Below are 24,459 nucleotides of genomic sequence, written 5' to 3'. Positions count from 1 at the left end.
CAACACTAAAGCATTTACCCACTTCTCAACGCCACGCTAAAATTGTAAAAAAATTATTATCCTCGTGGTACAAAAAAGGAAACTGAGGCACAAAGATGGCAACTCCCATTTCCAGGCTGCCCGGAGTGCGGGGCTGCAGAGGCACAGAAGGAAAAGGCAATCCCTGCTCTGAGCCCCTGGGAGGGTGGGTTTGGTTTAGACGGTACCTCGTTGCACTGTCCCGGGCATTCAGTGCATCCCACAGCTCACGCCACAAACGGGAGAGCACTACAAAAATGCCAGCACTTGAAAAAGGTACGAACCCACCAGCCCCTCACTCACAAAAGCTCTGAAAGTACTCTCTAATCCAAGAGCTCAACCACTGCTTTTGCTTCCAGCATATAATGTTTTAAAAGATGTTAGCAGCACAAGTACATCATCAGTATTCTCAACGCATTAATTCCAAAGTACTTGGGTTAAAATACAGTCTACAATCCATAGTGTGGGTGTGTGCCAGACTAAGGATTGGATGGAAGGTTTTCACTGTAAAGGAAGCAACTGATCAACTGATCAATGCTTTATCAATCTCTTTCTTGATGTAATTCTGAGCAGAACTACTTCCTCCCTTCTCTGTTTTTCACTCTTTTATGCATCTCCCTCATAAAGCCAGTCTATGACCTCAGTCCCGTGCTCAGATAGTTCTGGACTTGCAGGATGTACAGGAGGAAGACCAAATAATAAGCAGGAAAAGGGTATTTTTTTAAGAAGCCAGGCATCTCCTCACTTTTGGGAAGCTGTGCTCTGAAGCCGAGTGTCTTCTGGCAGTGTAAGTCCCTGCTAGCAGACCCTCGCTGCCGGGAAGCGAGCCTGGCCCCCTCCCCAGGGAACCTCCTCCCCGCTCCTCGCTGCAGAGTGCTTTTGTTTAAACTTCTAAACACTCAGACACTTTCTTGGCAGAAAACCCTCCCAGTGCCACCTGGCAGCTTTTCCGTCTCCCAGGAAGTTTTGCAGTGACCTGTGACACAGCCAGGAATGTGGCTCGGACGCTGGCGGGGAGGGGGGGACATCGGACAATGTGCTGTCTGCTCCCGTCCCCGCCGCTGACCCCAGCCTCGACACACTCGCGCCCAGCCACACACACGCATCCAGCCACTCGCATCAGCAGCAGTGAGTCAGAAACAAAGAAGAAAAACCCTCGTGGGCTGCGATTCGCCCTTTATTGTGAACTCCAGACGTCATACGCGCACGGCTATAGATGGAGCTCGGGAGCCCAGGCCAGCCCAGTGCAAGCCCACGAGAGCTCAGTGATGGTGGTGGTGGTGCCGGTTGGTGGGGGGGGATGCTGTGTCTGTATGGCTAAGGATGTATTACAGAGGCGGGCTGGTCTTAATGTAACTAGAGAGCTCCTGTAATCTCCAAAGGGTGAAGACAGAGAGGGAGTAAGAGGAGGTACCCTGTGTATTTCCCAGCCACGCTCTCCCCAAGAGGAGGCCGCCGGGAGCCCCTCTCTGATCCCCCCCCCCAGTCTCCCTCCAGCGCAGCACACCAAGGAATGATGAAAAAAAATAATTCTGCAAAAAGGGTGAGTCGAATCGGTTCTTCTTGGGGGCACGGCGGGGTGGGGGAGGCTGCCGGATGTTTTGGGGAGGGGGGCTTGATTTCCAGTTGTTCGCTTTGCCTCTGCTCCCCCTGCCCTTGCCTTGCAAAAAAAAAAGAAGCCCCAACCAGATCAAAACAAAACCAAACCCAGCACCCGTCTCTCCTTCTCTCCTTACTGCCCAGCGCCTCTCCTTCCTCTTCAATTCACCAGGAGATACTATTCGCCGTTTAGTGCAGAGCGATGTAGGCAGGCAGTTTTCATTTTTGATCACAAGGAAACGATAAAATACAGAGACACCATCTATCTGTCTCCCTGTCTGCTCTGTGCCGTATGTGTGTGGCTGCTGTGCCCAGAGATCTTATCGCTGCCTCTGCAGAAATCTTAAATATAAACCCATACATAGATTTCGCCTCTAGGATTAATTGTTCATAAAAGGCTCAAAAATGCAATTTTCACTGCAGTAAAAAAAAAAAAAAAAAAAAAAATCAGCTGGTTTAAATTCTCCCCAACACCCTCTTGTTCCTCTTTCCATGTGCAAATGCACGTTGTATGAGGCGAATATAACGTAACAGCCTTTCTTATATAATGCACAGAGTGGAACCCTGCCCGTGATTTTTGCATCGTGCCCTCGGTATTATTGTTGTTGCTTCATGTCTGCAGCAGAAAAATCTATGTGGAGTGAATCGAGCAAAGTACCTCGGTCCCAGCTTCGGTGGAGAGAGGGGCCGGAGGGAAGGGGAGGCGAAAGTTGGGCAAAGAGGGAGGGGGGGAGAAGAGGAGTGTAAACCCAAGAATAATGCCATTTTCCCCCATTTTCTTCCCTCTCTCTTTGTATTAGGGGCAACAGGATGGAAACCAGCAATCTGTGCAGCCAGAGAAGGTCGGCTGGGTGCGGAAATTTTGCGGGAAAGGCATTTTTAGGGAAATCTGGAAAAACCGTTATGTGGTTTTGAAGGGAGATCAGCTTTACATCTCGGAGAAGGAGGTAGGATCGGTTTCATTTTCCTCTCCCATCCCCCCTTCCTCGCCCTTTGCATATGAAAAGCACACGCTGAGCAGCCCCAGCCTTTCCCAGCGCCCCTCCATCGCCAGCCTGCCTTGAGGAGGTTTCTCGGGGGCTTCTCTTCGCCCCAAATCGGCACCGGAGAAACCTGGCCTGGGTCGGTGTGTCAGCTCCGACAGCGACTCTCCCAGCCAGCTCGGGCTGGGAGACATTTTCCCGGCACTGGACACATGAAAGGATTCACTTAGCGAGAGTTAAACCCCTCATCCTTCTTGCCGCCGCGGTGAAACGGCAATGCCAGCTTCCCTCTGTGCCTGTCCTCTGTCATTAAGTTCGACAGTGGTCTTGTTCCCAGCTGCTGCACTGCTCTATTTGGAAATAACTGTGGTCTCCCAACTGGAATCGAGCCATTTACGGGTCCCTTATCTCTTGCATTTTTTATCCCCTGAACCACCTCGCAGGAGGAAAACAGGGAAATTTAACCACCTTGTTGAAAAACATGTCCCCCCTCTCCTCCCCCTCGTCTCCGCTCAACATAGGCTGGGGTTGGGGCTTTAATGTAGTGTTTACATTAGACTTAATTGGATGTGACTCTCGGGCCGAGCGTTGCAGGCTCTGGCAGGCTGGGATCCAGCTGTCCTTGCACAGCTTCTCCTCTTAGTTTTTGTCTTGATAAATTCATCAGGAAGAAATCCCCAGGCAAGAGTACTCCTCCCTCTGATTACCCTTTAAAAAGTCATTGCTAGCACTAGAGAGAGTTGTGCCCCCAAGAAGAGGCACAAGGGCTGTTTGGAGTCGGGCTGGTGTTAGAGAGGACAGGACATTTGGGGTAAAAATACGGATCTGGGTCTCAGTTTCCTCCCATAAGTGGAGGTTACCCTCTAACGGGCATTGCAGGGCAGCCCGGTGTTCAGATGCGTGGCTGCCTGGCCCAGCTTTATCAGTTTAGGATCTGGAGAGCTAACAGGGTCCAGAGCGCCAAGCATAATTTAATTTAGAGGCTAATTGAATCACGGAGCATGGCAAAGTGCAGATGGATCAGGGGTTACTAGGGCACAGAAATAGCCTAAAAGTGGACTGAAAGCCCAGGTCGTGCTTAGCTATATGTTGGCATCTCACAGCTCCCTCCCATTCATCTCTTGGCTCCTCCAGAACCAGAGAGAGACACGGGTGTGGTGAATAAATGTTGTCTGCAAGCTGGGGTTTGGTGCCTTGAAAATGCTCAGGTAAAGAGACACGATGAGAGAAAGATTAGATACGGTAAGAGAAAGATTAGACATGGTAGACAGTACTAGTGGTAAAGAGACACTAAACCTGTGATGAATCTATAGATAAATTTATGGATGGGAAAAGTTAGGTGGAAAGGTGGATGTGAGAGGTACACAGCAAGTGGTACAAATCTCCTTTGATTTGTGCTCCTTCCAAATTTTCCAGTAGTAACGTAGACTGTACAGCGTGTGTTTCTCAACAGCAGGCCTGCTTGTCTTGCGTGACTCTTACAAGCAGCTCACACCCCTCTGGGGCCACAGATCAGAGTTGAGAAACTGTTAGACAGACAGGTTCCGTGGCTGGAAGGATTTTACCTGCCGCCTCATGTTCTACCAGGCTGGGTCAATGGCTCTCCTGGACTGGGGCCCCGGTTCAAGGCAGCACTGAAGCATGTGCTTGAGCAGAAACCTACGCTTGAGCCCAGCTGATGGGGATTGAACTGAAACTTGTACTTTTTGAGCCAGGACCTGGAAGAGAAGTAACCATGACCAAGTCCAAATGATAGTGGAGCTGCCTGCTCTGACCAGACTGCATCGGCTGTGCCAACACGGCTGGAGCTGCTGGGAAGGGACTGGGAATAGGCTGGACTAGGTGGCTCTGTAACGGTAAACCCACTGCAGGTTGGGCAGATGCCCAGCAGTGTTAGCAGGATGCTGTATGGTCCTTCAAGCAGGTGTGAAGGTGCAGTATCAGCGATGGGACTGAATAACACTGTAATTCATAGCTGAGTCAGCAGGGAGATTGTGCATGTGGTTTTGGGGGAACTTAGGGACAGACACAGGGACTTTTCAGGGTCCCTCTCGCCACCATTCAGTGAGGGAAGGAGAAACCTGGCCCTGCTGAAGCAAAGGGGAAACGAGGCGGCTGGGACTGTCACCGCGGTGTCTCTGCAGGTGGGACGGGAGGCCGGACCCTGCCACCCAGGCTGCACCGACCGCCTGAGCCCACCGGCTGCATTCTGCCTGAGCTGAGGACCTCTCAGAGCAGGAGGGAGAGGGCACTTCCAGAGAGCGAGCCAGTCCCTGAGCAGCCTCTGGAAGTACCTGCTGTAGATGCAGTGTGGTGCCTGCACTCCTAAGAGGGGGATGCTCGCAGGGGAGGCCAGCCGAGCGGCTGGGTGGGTGCTAGCAAACTCCTCCGGGGCTGCCCCGTACGGAGAATCCTCCCAGACCCTCCGTCTGCAGCCCAGGCCTGCACAGCGGCTCTCCGGGACAGCAACGCCGTGCTGTGTGGCACAATCCACTCCCTTAAGCAGTGTGTGAACCCTCCCTTTGATAGGAAGTACTCTGGGTCTTGCTTGGGAAACCAAGAGTGTTTTCCAAAATCCTGGCCAGCCTGAAGTCACCGGCTGGGCTGCCGCTGGCTGCAGTAGCACTGGGACGGCCTGGACACCCAGCGCTGCCAGGCACGGGGTTATGTCTCTCTCTGGTACCTCAACTGTTCAAACTCTGGAGAATAAACCGACAGCAAAGGCTCTACTTGGCTAAGGAGCAGGAAAGCCTGCATAAGAGAGAATGTATTCATACAGGAATCAATACCAGTGAAGATGTGCAGGAAAAAGATGTCTGTCCCTCCCTCCCAAATATGTCCAGGTAGCTATCGCTCAAATACTTGTGCTCTGAGCCCAGAAGAGGGATGAGGCTGGCTGAGGGGCCATGCAGGTGCTAGTTCTGAACAAGAAGCACTTGTGGTTCTTTCAGGGAGCGTGTGGGTATTTCTTTACGGGGAAAAAAACTAATGTATGTGCAACTGAGGCAGCACTGTGGCTCTACGTGTATGAATATGTGTGTGAAAGACCATAAATAACATGCAGCAGTGACTGCCTATGTCTTTATATGGAAGAATCTGTGGCTGTGTAGAAATGTGGTTACAGAGGTAACATCTGGCTGCCTGCATGTGCACTGAAGGGACTCTGAGTGCCTGTGGGAATGAAGAATACGCCTGTGCCGCCGGGTCCAGCATCTCCGTACTGGAGGTGGCTCCAGGCTCCTGGCACCTGGCACCCTGAGCACGCTCCGAGGGCACACTTTTGGGGTCACTGCCTGTCACTGTGCGTTTCCACTGCTTTCTGTTCAAAGATAGACGGGTCTTTTAACACACAGTGCAGGGGTTTGGTGCTGACTGGACATTTGTATAGCGACAAGACCTGAGAGCTGCCCTGGGGAAGCCGGTAGCCAGCACTCCCTTCTGTCCACAGGTCTTAATGCGGGTTTCAGAGCTCTGCTCCCGGAGCACGAGGCTCCCTCTGCACGCTGGCTTTCCTAGCAGCAGGTGCCTGCAGCTCCCGCAAATAGCTTAATAAATTGGGATTTGTCAAGCAGAACAAGACGGAGCCTCTTCTGTTTTTTTCGCACGCCAGATTATGCCCAGTGGAGAAAATGGAGCCACTGCTGGGCTGTGCTGATGAGTTGTGTGAGAGGCTCTTCACTGCTCTGGAGAAAGGCCTCTCCACTTGTGAATCCCTGCCACTGCTGGTGTGGCTGATGGGGCAGGCACTGGATGCAGCCAGAGAGAGAATTAAATAGTGGAGACCCTGAGGAGACATGAATAGAAAACTCCAGTGGCAACGGCCACTAGACAGGTTGAATCTCAGCCCCATTTCTGCAGTGGTGGGAGAGGAGACTCAACTGTCTGTTTCAGCATAAGATCAAAGACCTCCTCTGCTATAAATTATTTTTGCTCCATCAAAGCCATCAGTACAACATGGATTTGGTGGATGGAGCTTATGAGTTAACTCTCATGTTAACCTTGTGTTTCTTGTCAGCTTCTCTTAAGCTCAGCGGCTGCTCTAGAACAGAAGGCAGGTTGTTTAGTGGGTAAAGTGGGACTCCCGTCCTCTCCCCGTCAGCTTAGATTACCACAGAAGAAGGGGTTAAATACCAAGACTCCTGGATGCTATCCTCAGTTCTGCCACGCACTCACTAAATGAATTCAAACCAGACATTTATTTACTTTTGCCTGAATTTCTCCATCTGGAAAGCAGGGCTAATAATACTCATCTCCCTAAAGCACAAGGTGCCAGGGAAGGGGGATTGCCTGTCACACACCGTGGGATCCCTTGGGAAAGATGTCAGCTCGGGGCAGGTAATAATGTTGCACGAAGACAACACGGAGCAGTGACACTGCTCGGAGGCAGGCAGCAGTCTGGTATCTGGAAGGGCTGAACAGATAGGTTTCCAAAAGGCTAACTCCCACGGGCAGAGTCAGACTACCAAAATCCCATCAATAGCCACACTGATTCTTGCTGGGAATCTCTGCGCTGTTTCAGTTGCATACCTAGGACCTGGGCTTGCAGGTTAGAGACTAGCCCTGATTTATTTATTTTGGTTAGGAGAAGATGCGAATGCCTGATAGAAGCCTGGGCTTTCTCTCTGGCAGAAACCAAGTCTCTAAGGAGAGGAAATATATTTTATCAGACCAGCTGATATACCTGGAAAATGCAAACAGGGCTTCTGAGTTATGTTCTTTTGTTAGGGCATCAACCTTTGGAAGCTGTGAAACCTGCTCTCACACCTAGAACCTTTTGCTCTTCCAACCATGCACCAAAAGGGTAGCGGAGGCTTACAGACCCTGTTCAGCCAGGGGCTCGGAGCCTGCACAGCGATCTGTACCCCTGCTGCAAGCCGAACTCTGTGAACTTATGCAAAAAAACCCCTTCATTATTTAGCATTTGGTCACCAGCCAAAAAAAGCATTCCAGGCAGAAACATGCAAGACAAGATGTGGTGAAGTGAGCTGAGCTCTGCTGAGCAGAACACCACCTTCTTAGTATCATTTTTGCATCTTTTCCTCTTGCTCTCCTCCACACCAGTTCCCTCCTCCCCTGCAAATTTCTGGTAATTGTTCTCCTGTTTCTAGCACAGCTTTGTTATTGCTTTGCACTTGGGAATAGCAGTCAGCCTAACACAGACACAGCTGGGCTCCTACCACTTCCTGTCAGGAAGCCCAGGGCTGTCCAGACAGCATGAACGGACTCTGTGATGACGAGATGTTAATGAGGAAACGCTTCTCGGGGCTTCCTTAAGCCTTTTCTTGTTTGCTACCAAAAGCAGCGACTCAATTAGCACAAGAGCACTTGAAAAGTAGTCTGTTCTCACTCCTCATTTGTTACAGCACCATCAAACACTGCACAACTCGCTCTCTGCCTGGAAGGGGTGTGTGTGTGTGTGTGCGCGCACATATTTGAAGTAGCATCTAGAGTTCACATATGTGGTTCACGCGTGTGATGGAGCCTGCAAAGTACTTGTGGTGTTTCTGTGCATGGGCTGTTCACGCACTCGGTGCTGTGACGACGTTCATGGTGTGCATTTGCAGTTGGTGAATGGCTCTGTGTACAGGGTGGCCGTGTTCGCCGGCTCTGTGTCGTGTTTGCGGTTGGTAGGTGCGGAAAATACGTTGGTGTTTGTTGGGTTCAACTAATCACAGCTGTGCAACTACATACATGTTTAGGGTACTACCAAGTGGCAGTCTGGTGTGTGAACCCTTTCAGCTACCCAAGAAGAGTCTGTGACTGCATGGCTGAGACCCGCTGCCCTTCCATACCACTCCAGCTCTTGCTCTTTAAAGTTGTCCTTTTCCCTTCTACCTTCCCCAGATCGGCCAAGCTCTGTTCTACACTTTGGAGAGTGAGGTGAAAAGTTGCAGCAAAGTGTTGTTTTCTGTCTCGATGGCACCGTCCAGCATAACCAGCGACAGGGTCAAAGGACACTTGGGCAGGAACAACACACAGCCTGACTCCCTTTCCCCGTGAGATGAGGCAGCACGGCCTTTGGATTTAAGTGCAGCGCTAGGATGCAAAAGAGCTGGTTCCAGCACAGGGTGTTCTTCATGGGCCAGTCAGTCCTCAGGGACCTGTATTTCTGGTAGCCTTCGCTGATGACTCTCTGGGGCAAGGGACTGGAGTAGCTAGCAGCTTTCTGCTGCTGTCCCTCCTTAGCTCAGGGCAGCAATCTGGACGTGAAATGGCTGGAAGGTCATGGCCATGCCCTTGCGCTACCGAGTTCATGGTGCAGCCTCCCACGTGGGCTGCAGGTGTGCAGATGGGAGGCAGTCTCTTGGAGCACTGCCATTGCTGTTCTGCTGAGGTCCGGAGGCTCTGGCCAAAACTAGGGTCCTGCTGCACACAAACACTATCTATGTCCCCATCTTCTCTCTACACGTGCACTTTAACTTGTACTAAAGAAGGAAAAGTGGACCATCTGCAGTGTCCCACTGTACACGGGCCATTTTAGCCTGAGTTCACCGCATTTTGCAGGTCTCTTATTGTACCACGTGAAACTTTCCCAATGCTCCCTGTATTTCTATTTCTAGTTCCCTTTCAGACCAGAACCATGCAGTTACCTCCCTTGTGCAGCCAGAGATCTGAGAACAAGGAGGCAGTGACAGGACAGGACATTAAACTGAAGTCTCCCCTGTCACTTGTCCCCTCACCAGCACTGCCGGAGCCGGTGTTACCCACATGCATGGATTCCTACCATAGTGACAGCCTGATTCTGACTAAGCTCTACAAGAATTTCTGTCACCTGCTAGATGGTAGAAACGTTCAGCTTGAGGAAGTCAAACTTTCAGCTCAGCTTGAGAGGGGAACGTGCTGGCTGACGCTGTCCCCAAGACTGCCCATGTTTGGATATTCAGCTTTACTGAGAATCCCTAGGTTTCTTGTTACACTCTGCGCCACATTATGACCTCTTGAATGTCTCGTGGATACATTACACTTGGTGTCTTGTGATTTTCTGTATCTTCCGCATTTGTTCTGAGCATGTCACATCTCAACAGGGAACTACGTGGGCAAATCTCCACCAAACCAACCTAAGGAAAACCGCAGAACTTTGCCTGGTGACTGAGCAACTGCTCTTCCTCTTTGCTCCTAGTTTGGCCCTAAAACACAGCCCTGATCTGAATCAAAGGGGTTCAGAGTTCTTGCAGGTGACAACTTGATGAGGGAGGATGTTTTAACTCCCCGTCAGCAAAACATCCAAGGGGCAGTTAAATTAAACCACATTAGGGATCCTCCCACTGCCAGAATGCTGCGAAGGAGCATTCACACAGGAGAAAACAGACCTTTGGAAGCATGACTAGCTGGCAAGTTAGAAATAAGCCCGACAAGCCTTTGCGAGAAGGTGCTCTGGGCACCACGGCTGATGTTCTGACCCGCTACGTGTCCACAGGATAGCCACGGCCCGCGGGCACGGGGAGTGCCGCCGGCGGCTGGCGTCCCGTGGGGCTGACCCTGCTGGGGCAGCAGCTGCGGGGGCGAGGCGTGTGAGGAATGCTGCTCCCCTCCTAGAACTGCAGCAACGCGCCAGCAATGTCAGCCTCAGCACATCTCGCCGCTGACTGCAGGCCCGGATTAGCCGGTGGCTGCGTGGCTGCCCGCAGCGTAGCTACAGCCCAAGCAGTGGCAGCTGCCACCGGGGGGTGCGGGGACTGTCTTAACGGCTCCAGGGTCTAATGAACCCTGCTGTGGGGATCTGGCTTCGTCCTAGGTGGTGAGGGACACCTTGGGTCCTTTCTATGTGCCTCAGTTTCCCTCCCCTTCTCCAGCCTGCTTGGAGTGTGGAAGCATTTTTGGGAGTATGGGGAGGAGCTAGGCTGAACCCCAGGACAAGGAATTGTTTTGTGCACCTAGAGCAGGTACGATACGGATAGCAAAGCCAGCAGACAGCCATGGCAGCAAATGCTGGGATTTATGTACCATAATCCTTTCAATCCAGAGCTTTCCTGCAGGGCAAGGAGTGCAGGACCTACCTGCCCATGGGGCTCTGAGACCTGACAGCTCGCCACATGCCAGGCACTCAGCAGCTGTGAGGAAGGAAAGACTGGCTGGCCACCTCCCAGCTAGGAATGATTTTGCCAAAATCAACCATCCAGGCCTCTCCCTTTCTAGTACATTATGCCAAGCCATCCCTGATTCCTCTCAGCCCCAAACAACAGTGTGGGACACCTTAAGAAAGGGTAGTGAAAACAGCAGGATCTAAAAAATACCCACATCTGCAGAGCCCCAGCTGCTTCACAGGCAGGTGTGCAAACTCGTGCAGTGGGCAGGAGAGGATATGCCGCCCCAGACAGGGAAGATTTTTCTTGACTCCCTAGAAGAAGCTGGAGAAAACAGGAACTGTCAGGCCCTGGAGAGCCTGTTTAAGCCATCTTCCCTGCAAGTTAGAGAGCAAGAGACAAACTGTCTGGGAATGGGGAGCCAGCCTGAAGACTGTTCAGAGGAGACGCTCAGCCCTTCCCAGAACTCAGACCTTTTCTTAAGGAGTTTCAAGTTCAACAGCTGAGGCTAAAAATCACCCCTTGCTTTCAAAAGTCTGTGTTCAATCTATATTTAGCAAAAAAAGAAGAAAACAAACAAACAAACAGATGTAATGGTCACAGTAAATCTCCATCACTAGGATTAACTCCTCAGAGACAGAGCACCTTGGGTGCATGAGGAGCTGTGGTAGATCACCCTGACATAACTGAAGGTCAGTGCTGCTGTGCTGCCCCTGCCATTCCCCTTACAAACCACACCTCGTGCCAGAGAAATCGCGCTTCCTTCCCTCCCACTGAGAATTGACACCTGAGGCTACTTCCTCCCAAAGGTCTCCAAAGCGTAGTCCAGAGACCTGTGTGTTGCCTGAGTGCTGGGAACAGGTCAAGCCAAATCCCCTGCTGGTGAAACCTGAAGGGATTTATTTTCATGGCTCCAATCTCACTGCTAATGTGGAGGAGGGTAGACACCCTGCAGGTTTGACACCCACCTCCTGTCAACATAGGTGACTGGGATTTAGGTTTTGCTGGCCATATGGTTCCAGCAGTTTTGTGGGTCTTTAGGGGTTGCTTTTTTCTTTTTTTTTTTTTTTTTGCAGAGGATGGGCTGCATGACTATCCTCAGCCTCTGAGCACTCACCCTCTCCTGCCTCTGAGGTTGCTCTGTTCTGCAATTCATGCCCACCACCTCCCTCTTTTTGGCCTCGGCAGCCTCCCACAAAGGACAAAAGATCTGGCTGGTACTTTTGAAGTTTGCCTTTCACCTTCGTTCTCTCTCATTTCACTGTTTACACACTGAACGCTCTGTTATTTCGCTCTGCTGCTTAATTCTCTGCCTGCATGTCTCAGTGCAGAGAGAGAGGGGGAATAAGTTGGCAGTGGCCCTTGTGAGACAAGGCTGCTGTCCTTCCCGTGCCCTGTGAAATCACTGCTGCCGCGTCACCACAGTGGAGCCCATTTCAGGCTGATGCTGAGACCTCTTCCCACCACCAAGGCAGAACAAAGCCACGTTCAAATGACTAAATTACAGCCCCATTCTCTTTACAGCCTCATTATACTACCAAGGCTGTGTTCTAGAGGGCATCAATTCAAAGTGAGCATGAACCTGCCTTTCCTCCTGTGCTGCAGCTCTGGCTGAAGGGCAGATGTACCCTTAGGCACCTGACTCACATCCTTAACAGTAGCTGCGCGTGCACCCACCCCCACAAAATACCTGTGGGGGGGCTGAACCTGCCCACCTCTTCCGAAACTTAGAAATGGGACCCCAGCATCATCCTTTGAATGCAAATAGATGTTGGTTATTCTCAGTTCCTAAACATTTGATAACTGGTCCACACACGCGTAGGGCACTTTGGTGAAAGCGATACACCGTCTGTGCAGCAGGGCCTCCTGTGTGTGTCATGTGTAGACAAGCGGTGTTAGAGCCCTGGCACTTGTCAATCCCAGTCTTTGAAAGGACTAAGTACACCTGAAGGGTGTTGATCTGAACCAATTACACCCGTCCTTTCTGCAGCCTCCTGTAGATAATCCCAGAGGCAAGTTATTTGAGTCCCGGCTCCCATGAGTTCACAGGGCAGGCTCTGCGTGTCTGAGAAAAGAGGGAAGGGCTGGGGAAGTCCCAGTGACCTACATGAGCAGACATCTGGAGTAAGGACTTCGGCCTCAGCGTCACAGCTGGGGGCTCAGAGGGGATCGGCTTTTCCTGCTGCAAATGAATAGGGTTGAATTCAGCCAAGATTCTTGGAAAGAGGTGGATTGTAGGATGGTACTGGGAAGAGATAAAAGCCGATTAGAAATGCACAGGGAGGATATACAGATAGACATTATCTGCAAGAGACGTTTCCATGTCTGTCCATAATAGCCCATAGACAGTGGCTGTTGTTACGAGCAGAAATAAGCAATAGGGGCTTCAAGAATAGCAGTGTACAGTGCCTGCCTCCTAGTTCTTGAAGACAAACTCAGGGATAGAAGGAAGAAGGATAGAGGAGGAACTGCAGCCATTGTGCAAGGCCAGAGGGTCGGTTTATCTGTGTCTCTGGTTAGAAAGCTGCTTACAGCATTTTAGTCAGACTCTTTGTTTAAATTCTACTGGAAAATATCATGGGGAATTCCTTCAGTGCTTCCCGAAGCTAGGGAGGAAACATATTACATGGGGTGGAGTCCTTTCAAGGAATCCAAGAGCTCCGACCTCATCACCATCTGCCTTTCCGGCACCTGAGTTACTCAAACTCCACTGCAGACCCAGCCTGCAGTGACCTTGGCTGGAGTCAGATTAAGCAGATTGACGTGGATTTGAGCCTGCTACAGTTCTGTCCTTAGCAGACATGCAAAACCAAATTCTCTCCCATCCCGGTCATCTACATTCCTCATGCTTACTGTGGAAAGATTAGAGTTGCCCTGCTGTAGTAGTGGGATGTGAGGATAGAATTATAGAATCACAGAATGGTCTGGGTTGGAAAGGACCTTAAAGATCATCCAGTCCCAACCCCCTGCCACGGGCAGGGACACCTTCCCCCAGCCCAGGGTGCTCAAACTGGCCTTGAACCCTTCCAGGGAGGGGGCAGCCTCAGCTTCTCTGGGCACCCTGGGCCAGCACCTCACCACCCACACAGCAAAGAATTTATTCTTTATATCTAATCTAAATCTGTCCTCTGTCAGTTTAAAACCATCACCGCTCATCCTATCCCCACACCCCTGATCAAGAATCCCTCCCCACCTTTCCTGTAGCCCCTCTGAAGCACTGGAAGGCTGCTCGAAGGTCACCGGAAAAAGGGAGATCTTGTAAAAGCTGCAAAGTGGCCACTCAGTGATGCTTGAAAGGACAGCCAAGAAGTGCTTCTGTCAGTGAAGGCCAAGCCCTATAGCACTCTCCTCCTTCTTGAAACCTTCCATGAAGCCCTTGGCTGCCGACGGTGTCAGGGGCCTGGGCAGCCACCCGGCAGTGGACGCCTGGCAAGCGGCTGCGCAGACAAACCCCCTGATCTGGGCAGTCCCAGGTGCCCGGATGGCTTCTGCCCATAGCCCCTTCCCAAGGGACGAGGCTCGGCCGCGGGGGAGAGCAGCACACGCACCGTGTCAGGAATCTGGGACTGGATGTGCTTCATCCACCCCCCCAAATCAGCCATCAGCACAGGCTTCAGTAATACCACCAGGTTAAAAATAGGAAGTGCTAATCTTTATCCCTCAAACTTTTGTTATGCTGTCTCCAGAAAGGCAACAAGCGCTAATGTGATTGCCCCTTTTAATCAGCAGATGAGAGTCCACCTCCTCCCAACATCTCCTGCCTCCGCACGAACCTCCTCCTAGCAGTTAGGGTCCTCTCCTTGCTGCTGGAGTAAATCCTGATCATTGTGAGGGTCCACAAGCATAAACACTGTGACTGGTCACACCTGCACGTCAGTTCAGCCTAGCCTCAGTAACTTTGGGGTTGGGAGAGGCAGTTAAATCCCGAAAGAATCCATAGCAAAGCAGGAATTAACCTAGGAGACTGTTATTCTCAAGTTATGCTTCTAAATACAGCCCCCTTATTCCAGAATAGACTCAAGTCAAAACCATCATGTTGAAAATCGCTGCTTCTCCCCCCAGAACCAAATGTAGCACTCCCCAGCTAATAGTGTTATTACTGCATTTGAGTATTAAGGCGGAAGACTCTTGTGCAATATTTCAGTGACCACAGAACACACCAGAGGCTCCAGCACACATTCGGGACATTCAAACTCCCTGTGCAGACAGCAGCTCCAGCCAGGCACCCCACAGGCTTGGAGCAACAGTCCCGTTACTGCCTCTCTGACATCCGCAAGGCTGTAATTTAATTTTTGTTTTGCAGGTAAAAGATGAAAAAAACATACAGGAAACGTTCGACCTGAGTGATTATGAGAAATGTGAAGAGCTCAGGAAGTCCAAAAGCAGAAGCAAAAAGAACCACAGCAAATTTACCCTCGCCCACTCCAGACAGCCTGGAAACACGGTACGCTTTGCTCTCAAGCACGCAGTCAGATGAGAAAGCCACTAGCCCTTGGTGCAGGCCAGGCTGCCTCACAGTTGCCTGCTCCAGGCCTGAGGGCTTGGCACAGTAATTTTGGGGTGAAACTGGACAGGCTGAGTTGTGTAGGAGTCCAGATTGCATCTCTTAGTTTAAAATCTATGAACATGCACTTACCACATCAGGAGCGATAGTAACAGTGAGAGATGGAGAGAGAAGCAGTGTTTCTGTGGGGAGGGGACTTGGGCCCCTGGTGTACTGAGTAAATACGACCAAACACTGAGTTCTGGATCCATTTACCTGAGAGTATTCTGACTTTGGGAAAGGAAGAAATCAGAAAATTTGCCAGGAGCAAGGACAAAGCTGTTTTACTGCTGCCACTCCTGGCAGCTGTGGTTTAGCTGACGGCACTTGTTTATTCTCAGGGGGATGCAGGGAAGGGAGGGATGCTGATGGTCCTTGGGTTTGCTGCCTGGATTCAGGCAGCATCAAAAGAGCTGCACGGGGATTTGTCCTAGGAGTACTTTCTACCCAGAGGAAAGCTAAAAAGTGCCAGAATGAGGGCACCGCTACCTGGGAGCAGGGCTTCCCATGAGGTCTCAGTTGCCACTGCAAGAAGAGATCCAGTCTCTAACTACAAGCTGTCTCTGGCACGCACCCACCCACAGCCACACACGTGAGCTGGATTTACACTATCAATTCTGACTTGTTTCAGTAGACCAAGCTTGCCCGCCCCACGCTGATGAGGATTGTATAACACCATGAAATGTGAAAAAGGAAGGGAAAGGGAAAATGGAAAGTGGCTGCATGGTCCCCAGGCACCCTGAGCAACGGACAGAATAGAACAAAATGCTGTGAAGGCTAAAACTCATTTCTACTGAGTATCTAACTTAAAAAAACCCCTAAGGATCCTGGATCCTCTGTACATGCCACATTTTCAGAACTGCTCTGCCCTCAGTGTACATCTGACATATCAAAGTATGGAAAATCCGGCTCCTTCTGTGGGTACCTACTGTAGCTGCTTGTCTAACAGACTTTGTCAAAATCTGAGGTGGCAACAGATAAATCGCATGTGAGCAGCAGATGCACAGAAAGGCTGCATCATCATTTGATGAGGGCAAAATCTAGGATGGTGTGTGGGAAGGCAAAGAGGGGGAAGGAGGAACTGCAGCCACGAGGGAAGTAAATATGGTACACAGCTTTTGGTTTGAAAAGCTGAGTGCTGTGAGGAGCCATGGGCTGCTTTGCAGAGGGCTGGCAAGATGCGGAGAGGCCGGGTGCAGTGTGTGGCAGACCAGTGCCGCTTTGTAGGACTTGAGGATCAGGTCTGCTTTGTGTTTTCCCCCTAAGGCGAGCCAGCTGTAAAGGCTGTGTAGCTTTTCTGTGAGCAGGGACAGTGTGAAAGCATCTCTGTATGAGTTTAGTCACTGGCACTGACCTGAATTCCCTCTTTTGTAGGCACCAAATCTGATCTTCCTGGCTGTGAGTCCAGAAGAGAAAGAGTCCTGGATTAATGCCCTCAACTCTGCAATCACACGTGCTAAAAACCGCATCTTAGATGAGGTGAGCGGGATTCTGAGGGCTGGGCCCAGGTTCCGTTGTCTGGGTGAAGATTTTAGACTGCTGGAGACAGCAGCAGCCCCTCCTACCCTCTCCGTTTCCTATTTAAAAGGAGTGCAAAGCCATTGGGTTTTTATGGACCCCACTCAAACACAGCCACCAACACCTACAGAGTGAGCTCTTCTGAAAGTCTGGGACGGTTTGATCCTCCCAGCCGGGATTCATATACAGCACTGATGGACAGGAACGGCAAGGGGCAGCTGCCAGGCCCCTGTCCCCTCCCTGGCACACCCGGCCCCCGTGCGATGCCGCCCCTTTGGAGCCCTGCCTTGCCTCACACAGGGGTGGTGGGACTCTGTCTGGAATGGTTGCCCAGGGCTCTGGAGAGTCTTTCCTCCCATCCGCTGCTCCTGACTGAGCATGCAGTGTGCTCATGTTTGCGAAGGAGCTTTAAGTAGTGGGACTGAATTAAGGAATTAACTGAAAACTAATATAGTCCCACGTTATCTTCAGAGCACTCTAACAGCACGGCACCATCTGCCAGCCCACCTCAGTCCATCTTCATCCCGCCACCCCCTCCCCTCTCAGTCACCAGCTCCAAGAGAGATTTCCCTTTCCACTGCTTTGGCTGAAGGAAGGGGACTTACTGGGTATTCAAATTTTGCAGATGCTTTCCTACTGTTCAAGGGTCAAACCAGGAATGTTTAACCCTGCCTTCACAGCACTGTGTGGCATATATATTTCTGTCAAGACAAGTCAGGCTCTCCATTTAATGAAAAAAGAAGGGACAACCAGAGAGATGAGGCACTGTGGGACAGCAATGGGAGGACCCTGGATAGCCCTGCCTACTTGAGAACACGTTCACGCAAAGCGTCACTCGCATAGCTCCTGCCTCTTCCAAAGTGGCAGCATTATTGCTGCATGAAATTCCCAAAGTAACTACCACAATTATGCAAAGCAGCTTCTACTAGAAAAAAAGAACAAAGCAACATCAGTTCAGCCTCCTCCTGGAGACAAAAGTGTACACTTGCAACCACAGCTGAACTGACAGAGGCCAGGTTTAGATCAGTATGAGCATCCCCACATAGTTTACTCCAGTGTGAACGATGACTACCTTGAGAAGGCTGTGCCCCTCACTACCCGGGCGGCAGTTTGAAAGAGCATTTCAACGCTGTCTCACATTAATGCTTCATGACAACTATTCTTCAGTTTAGATCTGTCTCAGATCTATCTCATCCACATTCAACTTACGGCAGTACAGGCGGCCCACTGCTGTGACGCTGTTTGTTCTCTTGGATGGCAACACAAAACCCTGTAGTGAAGGAAAATGAAGGTCAGACTGTAGGAAAAGCTGTAGAGCAGAAAGCAGCATAGCAAACAATGGTATAGATTACTTCAAGGAGAGCCTGTCACTGAAATCTTTACAGATCCAACAGATAATTGTCAGGAATGACTTAAGTAGATCTGATCCCATCAAGACACAGAGGGGAGAGACTAGGGACACGCTCTAAGACTCTTCTAAGGCTGGATTCCCACCCCCCATTCCCTGCTGGCTCTATCTGCAAATCTGTGCATCCTTGTAAGCACACAGATCAGCGAGTCCCACCTGCAAGTTTTGAACCAGTGATGGCCCTTGGGACCAGTATGTTGCCGGCACTGTGCAGGCAGGTTTTACAAACCTCTGGGTCCGTGTGTGCCTGGGCACGCTCCCTAGGGAGGTTGTTACAGACAGTAGCCATCCAGCAAAACCAGATGCCATCCTGGCACAGGAATTGTCTTCCTCATTGCAGCTCAGCACTAGCTTTGGTTCAGGTGGCGATCACAGCTCTCCTGTTCAGCAAACAGTTGCGCTACAGAACTGCAAAGTCTGTGTTCGAGTTCAGGATTCACTGTTTGCAACCCAAGCTTCTGCCTGCTGAGCACTCCTGCCTGGCAGCCTTTAGCAAAGGATCTTGGCCCAGAGGTGTGTGGGAGAAGTTCACCTTCAGCGCACGGCCAGGTTGCAAGAGAAAGGGAATCCTGGAGGAATAAATCACCTGCCAGAGTGTCTGGCTGATTACAGCTACAGGAACTAGGAATGGCTCATATTTCCTAAGCTCCCAACGTTCACCAGCCTTTGTCACCCCTTTAGGTTACTGTCGAGGAGGACAGCTATCTCGCCCACCCAACACGAGACAGAGCAAAAATACAGCACTCCCGACGCCCTCCAACACGGGGACATTTGATGGCTGTGGTATGTATAACAAAATCCAGACACCTGCTTAGGTAAAACTCCCTTGTAACTATTTCATTTATAAGTAAATGCAAGAAAATCTGGCATTTGAGCTCTGGCCTAGAACTGAAAATTGCTGTAAGGCCCTGGGTTGTCCTGCATCATCAGATCTAGTCCTCCGGCCTTGCAGACCATTGCATTGTGCAAACCCTTTTGCAAAGCAGTAGCTTGCCATCACTGACATCCATTTTCCTGATGCTGCAAATGAATTGCTCCTTCAAGTTCCTGTTGGAGAAGAGTCACCCAGCTGGGGAACTCAGTCATGGGTTAGCAGAGATGGCCTGTCCAAGGCCATTCAGCTGACCTGATCCCAGCTAGAACCATGAACCCAGCATCTCTGGGGCTCTGTCACTAGGTCGCACCGGCTAGTATTCCCAGTCCGTCTTTGCATCCCAGCACAGGTGATGCCTATCTTCAGCATAAGAGACACTCAGAAGTAGTGTGCAGCCATGCCTGTTCCTGTGATAACACAGCTCTTCTCTGTCTGCTTCTTCAGGCATCTACCTCAACGTCTGATGGCATGCTGACACTCGACCTGATCCAGGAGGAAGACGCCTCTCCAGAGGATCACAGCACCTGCGAAGAGAGTTTCCGGGTGGATCTGGATAAGTCAGTGGCACATCTTACTGCTGGCCGACGCCGGTCGGATTCAGAGAACGTCAAGTCGTCAGAGAAAGGCCGGACAGGGAGCCTCCCAAGACGGGAGGTGACCTCATGGGACAGATCTGGGCAGCGCAATGATTCCTTTGACAAAGGGACCATGTACACACCACAGGTCCCCAAAAAGCTCTCACACTCGGAAAAGAATAAATGTGCCTCCATGGAAGAAATTCTGTCTCGACGGGACTCTTCCACGCACAGGGCGGTGCTGAGGAGGGGGCTGGAGGCTCAGTTTGCCTCAGCAGAACCAGAGCAGCTGTCCCGGATACAAGAACTGGTTGCACTGAAACTGGAAAAAACTCAGGAACTGCTGACAGAGGTAAAGGGCTACGGGGAAGGCAAGAGAAAGACCAAGGATTCCAACACCAGCACCACCACCACCACCTCTTCTTCCTCATCATCTTCCAAGTTGGACTCTGAAAGGATCCTGCAGGAATCTGAGAGGTTGCTGGGGGAGGCTTCCTCCACCTGGAGCCAAGCCAAGAGGGTGCTGCAGGAGATCAAAGAGTTGAGGGACCTGTACAAACAGTTTGAACTGCAGCAGTCAGACTCAAAACCCAAACAGATCTCACAGTCTCAGTACAGGAAGAGCATGATGTGAAGGCAAGCCTTGGGATTGGGAGGGAGGGACAGGGGAAGGCGGCCATTTGGTCTTTTTTTTAATTATTATTATTTACAGTGTTCAAAAGAGTGAAAAGGTGCCTGTTCTCATCCAAATTTGCTTCTCAGAGCTTGAACCGTTCCTTTCCTCCATCACATCCCCTGATGAAACAACCCTGTGTTCCAATAAATTCAGTTACAGTTTATACCTCCTTTTTTAAAGAGCACCCTTTGCACCACAGGCCCCCAACTTCTGTCATGCTTGGAGGATGGAAGAAAGCACCAGTTCCTAGAAAATGCCCCTGCATGCCTGGAGCAGCACGTGCATAACAATGGGGACAGATGCTCTTGCGCTGTATAAGCCCTGGCTTTGCTGCTCTAACGTCTGAGCTGTATCCTGCAGTACAGCTCCTTGTCCAAGAGTCTCGTCTTGTTCCCTCACTGTCCTCTTGGAAATAAATGACAAAAAAAAGGCGTCCGTCCCAGCCAAAGCTTGGAAGTCCCCATTATCCAGGAACTGTTCTTGAAGATGCTTGCAAATTCAGGCTGACCTCAAGTTTTACGCGAGTCATCAGAGGCGCTCGCTGGACTGCAGCTAGCGGGGTTCTGTCCTGGCACAGGTCCCTTTTGTGAACTCTTGGGGTCGGCAGCTGTTATTCTTGTGGTACATATACAGCCCTCCAGAAGGAGGGCAACAGGTATGCAATCTGTGTTCAAACTAATCCCGTCTGTCCGTTGATGCTTTACAGAACCCCCTTGGCCCTGTGCAATGGGAGTTAGCAGTTATATGTCTTCCTTTCTGTGCAAATAGAGGATCAAAGCCTTGAATCTAACAGACAGCCCAGATGGGTTGTTTGGAGGGGGGGTTGTTTTCTGGCTTTTCCATTTTCATTTCATTCTTTTTTTTTTTTTCCCTTTTCTTTGAGCTGAGGGGAAATGGAAAAATCAGGGTTGTGTACAGGCGGCAGCCGGAAACCAAGAGCCAAAAGCAGTTTTGGTAGGTTTGATTCTGCTCTCTCATGCATGCACAGGCTCCGTTTCTGCCAGTCAGACTGCAACAGATAGTCCTTGTTGCTCCCCTAAGATCAGAATCAGGCCTACTGAAATGAAAGCTGAGCCTGTACGAGAGCTCAAATACCCTCATCTTGGTGATGCCAAGCACTTTGCTAAATAGGTGGCTCAGTTTTCACGCCTTTGAGCAGAAAGGCAAGAAAGGAGGATGTTAAGATGTCTCACAGGGCTTAAAGTACACCAATGTGGTAACATCCAACTGTTACTTTTTTTTTAAAAAGGAAACCTACTTCCCTTACCTACATTGCAAATAATCCATGAAAATATTAAAACCAACAGAGTTATTTCCTGGTTGCAGTTGGTGTTGTCTATTTTCTGTGAATGGTTGACCTCCCTTGGAAAGGAGATTGGTTACTTTCACTTGGGTCTGGCCAGCGTTACTATTCAGGCTCATGTTGCAGATGTATAGTTGTCAGCGCTGCAAAGCAAGCATTTCTGCCTTTCCTTCTCCCACTTTCCTGTTAGAATTACTGGTAGAATTATTACTGGTGGCACAAGATTCCTGAAGATTTTAGTATTTACAAACTTCAGATCTGGCCCTTGCAACAATCTTTTACTTGTTTCTGACTCTAGCACAGCTCTTTGCCTACTCTTAAAGGACAGTTTTGAAAAGGCATCACTCGTTCACCTAAGCTCTTGTCACAGAGCTGCATGCTACAACTGTCCAGGGATGTACATGTCACCTTTCCAGCATTTTTGTTCTTTTTTCTTACCTTTTCTGTCACTTGAGGGATCTGTTTGGATGCATCAGAGGGAAAAACATAATCCCTAAAAGAGATTTCAAAAGCATGCATGTCAGCCACTCTGATAAAACCCTCCCCATTCAGGTCTTTGATCGCGAGAACAAGAAAAAATATGCAAATATTTTCCAGATGTGACATTCAGCATTAAAATTAGACTTGTTTTCAAAATAAGAAAGCTAGTCTAAAAACCCGGAGGTCTGAACTGCACTCTGCTGGGATGGATGTGTGTTGTGACTGGCCTACTGGACTGATGTCAAAATGTAAGCATGAAAATACACCTGATCCTGACTGTACAGGGGTCATTAAACGCTCTCATGTCTTTCTTAAGCAACAAGGTAATCTAAAAAATTGGCTGATTAACAGCATCAAAACAGTGCTAGAGGCAGGGATGAAACATTGAGCGGTCACCCCAAACCAGTGACTTTTTTTGTTAGGTAACCAAGGGCATCTTTATTTCACTGCTGCCTCCTCAGGGTTATGGAACTGCATCACATCTGATGAGGCCTGGACGCAGCGTTGTTGCCTGGGTCTCTGCTGTCCAGAGAAGAGAGATGCACTACACACTTGTCAGAGCTGGGCAGAAATACTGGACCATTTCTGCTCTTCAGACCAGCCTGTGCAAACCTTTTTATTTTGTAACGAGAACAAAATTTGGAGGAAATGATGGAGCTTATTTAGGAAGTTAGGAAGAAACTCCTTCCAACCGGGGCAGAACTGCAGTTCTCATCCTGCCAAAACCCTGGAGGCAATTTCCTACTTCCAGTCTGCAAACCTAAAAGGCCGAGTGCGATGCAGCTCTAGATGCAGCATTTCCATCTGGAGAGCAGAGTGCTGCCTGGTCCTGAGCCACGGCACAGCAGTAGGAGCAGCAGCTTTTCTGCTCCCAGTGCTCTGTTCTTGCCCTAGAAGATGTCCAGCTCTCGTGTCTCACCCCCGGCTCTTCTCCTCCCCTCCATGAGGAACAGAGTGTGTCAGGCTAGCACGAGTACGACAGGTGATTTAGGACAATTTTTCAGACTGCACAATGCAAGATCCCAGATCCATACATTGGTTTCTCTCTCCTCTCTCCTCCCCCTCTCTCCTCCTCCTTTCCCAGCTCATCACTGCTGAGTAGGATCTTGTGAAGATTTACTATTTCTAAAATTGATTGGAAACTTTCTTTCAGAATATGTTCCCTTTTAGAAAGCATCATTTCTGACGGGGCCCAGGGAAAAGGAGTAACTTAGGAAGAAAAAAAAAACATGAGTTTTCAGAGTAGAAAACGTATATTTTTCACTTGGGAATATTTTTGTATTACACAGAATGTGAATTTTTCCTTAAAAATCTCTCCAAGTTAAAATAAAGCATTTTGTTTTACCAACCACCCCCCTTCAAGAAGCCTGACAGTTTTTCCCACAGGCAATTTTTACATTGTTTTCATTCAAAACAAAATTAAACTCAAATTGTGGAATTCTTCACAAGGCAGAAATGCCAGGCTCCAAGCGGGTCTGATTACCAAGCTGTGAAAACTTCAACCCTGGGCTCAGGCTCCGTGCTGCCGAGCACTGTGTGTTCCTGGGGCATGGCTGAGAGACCCAGTCACGCGCCAGAGCCAGGGCAAGGGGTTCTGGGTCTTATTAGATGCTTCACAAGAATTTCTATAAACTCATCCCTACATTAGGAGCCTCTCACTCCAGACACTGCACAAATTGAAAGGATTGAAATCTCTCTCTCTCCTCTTCTCCCACATGGGCTATAATTCTGCCCTGTTTTTAGTCTTTTTTTTATTTATTTTAAATTTTGCAAAGTTCTCCCCTCTGTCAATCCCGCTTCTGGGATTAGAGACAAAAAGCCAATTATGAGCAAGAATGGCATGTGTATGGAAAACATGCCTGTCATGTTAGTGCTGCTGTTTCTTCCCTTCTGGAGCGCAGCTTCCCGAGAGGAGAACCGACGGGGAAGCTGTGGCTGGGACTGCCAGCGGGGAACCTTCCCGAGGGCAGGGAGAAGTGGGTTGAGCCTGTTTCCTCCCACCCAGTGGGTGCAGTGCATTGATAGCTCACAGTTAGCGACAGTTTATTCGCTGTTTAGCCATATAAACGGCTGTGGAAGGCACTGAGCACACAGTGATTCTCACCCTTATATTCTCTTACTGAACCACATTCGAAAGGACTAAGTAGAAATCTTGCTTTTTTTCAAAAAAACCCTACAAACTGCAATAATAAAAATGATTCAGCCGTAATTGCAGTGATTCTCTGTAGTCTCTTCTCAGCACGCCTACGCTGAGGAAGCCGTTCCCACCAGGGAGGGTGGGCTGCAGTGGGAACCCCCTTCCAGCCCAGCCCGCTACTGCCCCGGGGGGTCCTTGCACAAGGGGATGGGGAGGAATTTATGATACTGCGATAAAAAGGGATCTTCCTTGTGAATGGATTTGCAGGCCGTGTACTGCAAGGCCTCTAAGTCATCAAAGGAAGGGAATTGTCCTTGAATT

At 50.0% G+C, this 24,459-nt stretch overlaps 1 protein-coding gene across 3 annotated transcripts; it reads left to right on the top strand.

The window, feature by feature from the left end:
- The first annotated feature begins 1,062 nt into the window (after positions 1–1,062).
- On the top strand, positions 1,063–22,296 carry PLEKHO1 (pleckstrin homology domain containing O1). Of its 3 annotated transcripts, none has more exons than XM_032997316.2 (6): positions 1,063–1,561; positions 2,418–2,564; positions 14,928–15,068; positions 16,542–16,646; positions 18,775–18,876; positions 19,412–22,296. In XM_032997316.2, exons 1-6 carry the CDS (start codon positions 1,532–1,534, stop codon positions 20,174–20,176), a joined length of 1,290 nt encoding a protein of 429 aa, XP_032853207.1. In that variant the 5' UTR covers positions 1,063–1,531; the 3' UTR covers positions 20,177–22,296. The 3 variants fall into 3 exon arrangements, with proteins under 3 accessions (XP_032853207.1, XP_032853208.1, XP_032853209.1); XM_032997317.2 differs by lacking the exon at positions 1,063–1,561 and adding an exon at positions 1,641–2,210; XM_032997318.2 differs by lacking the exon at positions 1,063–1,561 and adding an exon at positions 2,206–2,291.
- The last annotated feature ends 2,163 nt before the right edge of the window (positions 22,297–24,459 follow it).

Source organism: Tyto alba, unplaced genomic scaffold, assembly GCF_018691265.1.
Source record: "Tyto alba isolate M040663 unplaced genomic scaffold, T.alba_DEE_v4.0 Super-Scaffold_8, whole genome shotgun sequence".
Classification (NCBI taxonomy): Eukaryota; Metazoa; Chordata; class Aves; order Strigiformes; family Tytonidae; genus Tyto; species Tyto alba.
The sequence above is the reverse complement of the archived record's forward strand: the minus strand, read 5'-3'. Positions and strand labels throughout refer to the sequence as shown.

Bases quoted from the DNA above. Each gene is read 5' to 3' on its own strand.
- PLEKHO1 (XM_032997316.2), top strand. From the start codon at position 1,532: ATGATGAAAAAAAATAATTCTGCAAAAAGG. The intron at 2,565-14,927 runs GTAGGATCGGTT...TTTGTTTTGCAG, and splicing joins TTTACATCTCGGAGAAGGAG to GTAAAAGATGAAAAAAACAT. The intron at 15,069-16,541 runs GTACGCTTTGCT...CCTCTTTTGTAG, and splicing joins CCAGACAGCCTGGAAACACG to GCACCAAATCTGATCTTCCT.